General features: G+C 43.7%; 1 protein-coding gene across 1 annotated transcript; it reads left to right on the top strand.

Moving 5' to 3' along the window:
- The first annotated feature begins 798 nt into the window (after positions 1–798).
- Positions 799–4,709, top strand: LOC147087635 (putative G protein-coupled receptor 139). Its single transcript, XM_085977812.1, has 2 exons — positions 799–868; positions 3,808–4,709. The coding sequence occupies exons 1-2, from the start codon at positions 799–801 to the stop codon at positions 4,707–4,709; spliced, it is 972 nt and encodes a 323-aa protein (XP_085833938.1).
- Positions 4,710–4,914: the final 205 nt, after the last annotated feature.

Here is a 4,914-nt window from a genome sequence, read left to right as displayed (position 1 = left end):
GCACTGAGGCTTAGTGAGGGCGAGACTGAAGGGCGAGTGAGACTCGGGAGGGCTGCCCTTGTACAGCAGAATTTGGCATCGGTTGACATTTATGGAATGTGGTGGTTGAGTATCCAGCTAGGAGTGACCTGGAGCAATGGTGTCAGGAGATGGCACTGTTCTAATTTTATTGCAGTCGCTAACCATTGTAGAATAAACAGGAAAACACCTGCACTAAAATAGCAGAGAGCAATGTCAATGTGGCACGTTCAGTGTCCGCACCCTAATAGCACCCACAGTAATTTCTAGGCTGCAATCCTGAACATGGACTGTAACTGTTCTTGTGCCAGAGACTCCAAGTTAATGTTTTAACTGGGAAGCAGCAGGTACAGGGAGAAACGGGTCTGCCTGTGTCCCTGGATTCAGTGTACAATGCGGCGAATTCGGTTAACATTTATAAATGATTTGGCAGGAGTGAATATGGTCAAAACAATTACATAAAAATTGTAAATGAAGCGGCTCATTATTGTTGGATCTGACCTGTATGAGCCAAGCTTCCAGCCTTATTCCCCCGAGAGTTTCGATTAAGAAAATGTCCTGGACTTTGAGATGTTTGTGTTTCATCCAGCACGTTATTAACATCGGGGTCGAAGGTCATGATGTAATGTGTTTGTTCAAGTGACTGTAACTAATAGCAATGATCAGGGGTATAACCGTGTCAGTGGAGACTTATAAATCAGGGCCCATTGGAATGGATCAGCTCAGATTGCCTGCCGGAGCTGTGGGTTCCACTCCACCAAAGCTGTGCTTCTCACAGAAATGGGATATCCAGTAATCTATCAGATAGAGGACATTTACTATCCTGTTCTTGCGGCCGTTGGAGTTCCTGGTAGGCCTTTATCCTAGCTGTCAATGATGTAAATCGGTGTTAATTCTGCTGCTGGACTGGGTAATGCTTTACTCGCTGCCACCTGTTCTGTCCAATCAGTGGAATGACGGAAATCTCTTTTGGTGTTGCAGCCGCTGCTTCAAACTTGTGATCAACTTTGTTCATCGAACCTTGGCATTGTTACTGGCTTATTCTCTGTACTGAATATATTGAAATCAGGTGTCTGGGCAAAGAGCCGGATTCAGATCATCGGGAACAGTTAATATTGTCATGTTGTGGAACTAACATGCTCTGGAACATTTTTTCTTGTATGTGCTTTCAGTGACTGAATATGAGACAGCTCACGGTCTGTGTTACAAGGAGGCTGCAAAATGTCCCCCCTCCCCGGTAACATGGTTCACTTTAACTGGGATTTCAATGTGTTTATTGGTTATCACTTTTGTGAAACATAATTTCACTGTGTGTGTATCTGACGCTGCTTCAGAGGCCTGGCGACTGAACTGATTTTGCTGCTGACACTGTCACATCACCTTCTCTGCTTCAGTGTGGAAGGATTCAATGACTGTCACTGGACCTCATTTTAAAATTGAATGTTTTGTGGTTATGTTGTATCAGTTTGCACTGTTTCAGTTGGAATCAGAAGCCCTTCTATTGACCTGGAGATTATAAGGAGCAGCAGTGATTTTGGAGTTTTGTTAATTGAACAATCGCGCCATCTAATGCTGTACTTTATAATTACAGAGAAGGAACTTCAATTATTGTGAGGTCTAACTGGAAGAGATATTCGACTCTGTTTATTGCATCCATTGTAGACGAAATGAACAGTGTCGGGAACAGTTGGCGACTTGGGTGATCTGTAGAAACATTAAACTATTCACAGAGGCTTCACCATGGAACATATTGGGGCAGTAATTCCTCCCCAAACGCGTGACTACGGAATGGGTACTCACGCGTCTGGCCGGAGGAAATGCCGGTTTTCAGCATGCGCAGCGCATGCGCTGAAAACCGGCATTTCCTCTCCTCTAACCCAAGAGGTGAAGAGGCTAGCGTGTGCACTGTAGGGGGCAGCGCGTGCGTCATGGATTTCCTATGTTTTGGGGGATTTGCGCATGTCTAAAGGCCTCCGGTCTTTACGCTTGTAAAAAGCGCACGTAAGTATTTTTTTTATATGTAAGTGGTGTTTTAGTGTAATTTAGAATTTTTGTCCCACAGTTTTATTATTTTAAAGAATCTACAATAAGATAAGTTAAGTTTTAGACCCTTTTTATTAAAAATTTATTTTTTTCAAAAAAAAAAATGATTGTTTAAATTATTTTTTTTAACTTATTTATAATTAATTTAATGATTGGGATGTTTTTTAAATTTTTATTTAAAGTTTAAATAGTGTTTTGGGCCCCCGTAGTTTTCATGAGTTTGAGAGTTCTTACTCTTAAACTCATGAATGAGCCTTCCCCTCCCCTGATTGGTTGTACAGTGCTCACCTGATCCCAGCCGGCACATCGCACTAACTACGCCGCTGGATCAGGTAAGCACTGCGCGCTGACATCTGAACTGGGCCTGTCACAGGAAATGCAAGCAGGCCCGGGCTTCAGATGTCAGCACGCAGGGTGAGTGCAGATCGGGGGCTTGCACGCGCGGCAAGCCCCTGACACCAAGTTCTGGGCCATTGACTCTGAGAATAGGATCGTAGATCTCGGTGATGGTGAACAGCATGCAGGTGGAGGGTGTTACGATTGAATCCGATGTGAAAATGATCTTTGGCAAAGAGAGAACAGAGTATGCGGAAGGGAGAAGGCAAGAGAGAAGCAAATGTTGGAGCGAAAGTGAGAGAGTTAGAGCTGTTGAAACTTCGAGTACAATTAACAGTAAATGTGACTTCAGGGTTTTATTAAGGTATTGCCAGATTGGGTGAGATTTTATTGTTAGACTGGCTTCGCTGTGTTTATCCTCAGGTCCTCAGTCTGTTTTGGTGAATGTTCTTTTTCTTTACCTTATGCCTTAATAAACAATATTAATTCAATTGATTTCAAGAATAGGATCCATGATTTATTGATCATAAAGAATTATTGAAACAGCGTAATTTAAGCGCTCTGCATCAGTTTTATTCAATAAAAATGAGTTTGAATTAAATTGAATATGATGTAATTGAATCTGCTGTGTAAATTTATTGACAACATTTTATACCCAACGAGCTGTTCCTTGACATCAGTAACCACAGATATTACTGGTTGAATGCATTAGTTGAGTTGTTACTGGAATCTCTGAAATAGATTTCCTTTAACACTCTGCTGCAGTCTCTCCCTGTCAATCCCAGCCTCTCCTCCCACTGCATTGATTCCTCTGTTTCCTCATCTGTTGCTTCAGTTTGTCCGTTGTCCCAAACCCTATGCTTCTGACTCCCATCCTAATCCCACCTGACATTTCAATGTCTCCCTCCCAAGCTCACTCACTGGCACGGTCTCCAGCCGTCTCTTCCTACCCGATCCGAAGCCTCAAACTCACCACCGTGTCTCTCGGTCTTTCCCGTTAAGTGTCAGAACCGGTCGGCTCATTAAACCCGGAGCAACAAACCAGCGTCACCTCCCTCTGTCCCCAAACCTTCCTGGCCTTCAGTCTGGAGTCAAATCCGGATTTAACCAGTTAGATTCCGGCTCCCCAAAACCCCTTCTCCCTTCCCCACAAGCACTGCGACGTGATTCGGCCCTTCCCGTTGATCCGGAGCTCAATTTATTCACTTCCTGTATCGATTTCCCAATTCAGAATCGAAAACTTTGTTCCAAGCATTTCTCTGCCCAGAAGCGCTGCCCAGGTCACCGAATCCGTTTCAACCCTTGGATGAAAAAGTAAAGCTGGAAATTTCAGCCAAGATCCTGTCAAACTGCTGCTTTGGCTCCAGGCCTGATCAGCAATTTATCTGCTTCCCTTTCTCTCTCTTACAGTTAACTTGGTGGCGATTGTAATCCTGTGCCGAGGAAAGTGCGGTCTCTCCAAATGTATCACTCGCTACCTGGTGGGAATGGCAGCGGCCGAACTCTTGGTCGTCATCGCTGATCCCATCTTGACCTGGATTGGTCAGATATATTTCCCGTATTCTTTCCTGAAAATTACTCCCGTGTGTAGTTTTATTGCCGTCTTGAGTTTTGCAGCCACAAATGCGGCTGTGTGGCTCACAGTCGCTTTCACCTTTGATCGATTTGTGGACATTTGTTGTGAGAAGCTGAAATCAAAATATTGCACTGAGAAAACGGCGGCTGTGGTTATCGGAACAGTGAGTGTGCTGGGCTGTTTAGAATCTGTCCCCTGGTACTTTACAACTGAACGTGATTTTATAATTGACAATGTTCCCTGGGGTTGTATCTATAAACAGAGCTTCTTTACTTCCCCCGCATTGGCTGCATTTGAGTTGTTTCACCGCATTTTAGCACCTTGTGTCCCGTTCTTTCTGATTTTGCAGCTCAATGCTCTGACCGTCAGACGTATTTTAGCTGCCAGTAGAGTCCGCAGGGGACTGCGGGGCCGCAGCAATGGAGAGAATCACAAAGACCCAGAGATGGAGAACCGAAGGAAATCCATCGTTTTACTCTTCAGTATATCAGGCAGTTTTATAGTTCTTTGGATGACACAGGTTTTGTATAATATTTACAGGCGAATTGCAGGTATTCGCTATTATTACTTCGCCTCCGACCCTCTTTTTATCACAGAATCTACAGCAACAATGCTACAGCTTCTCAGTTCCTGCACCAACACTTGTATTTACGCTGTGACCAAGAAAAAATTCAGAAAGGAGCTGAAGAACGCGGTGAAATATCCAATCAAATATATTGTTAAATTAATTAAATGATAGAAAGAGTTGAAGGATTTCAAGCACGATAACTGAATTCCATTCCATAGTCCATTCCTTACACTCCCCACTGGGTGCAAAGTACATTTTATGTTAGCAGCACAGAGCCCTGAACTGACCTTAAATCTGATTCTGGTATTTTATTTTATTGATGATCTGACCTTTTGAGGCGGGACTCGCTCTGCTAACGACCCATGAATTGTTT

The sequence above is a fragment of the Somniosus microcephalus genome, unplaced genomic scaffold (genome assembly GCF_052327205.1).
Source record: "Somniosus microcephalus isolate GS21.2 unplaced genomic scaffold, FLI_Smic_1.0 unresolved_chr5, whole genome shotgun sequence".
Classification (NCBI taxonomy): Eukaryota; Metazoa; Chordata; class Chondrichthyes; order Squaliformes; family Somniosidae; genus Somniosus; species Somniosus microcephalus.
Note: the sequence above shows the minus strand (reverse complement) of the source record. Positions and strands in the feature narration are given on the sequence as shown.

Excerpts from the sequence above, each read along its gene's own strand:
- LOC147087635 (XM_085977812.1), top strand. The coding sequence starts at position 799 with ATGGGATATCCAGTAATCTATCAGATAGAGGACATTTACTATCCTGTT. Across the intron at positions 869-3,807 it reads TGCGGCCGTTGGAGTTCCTG|TTAACTTGGTGGCGATTGTA; the intron begins GTAGGCCTTTAT and ends TCTCTCTTACAG.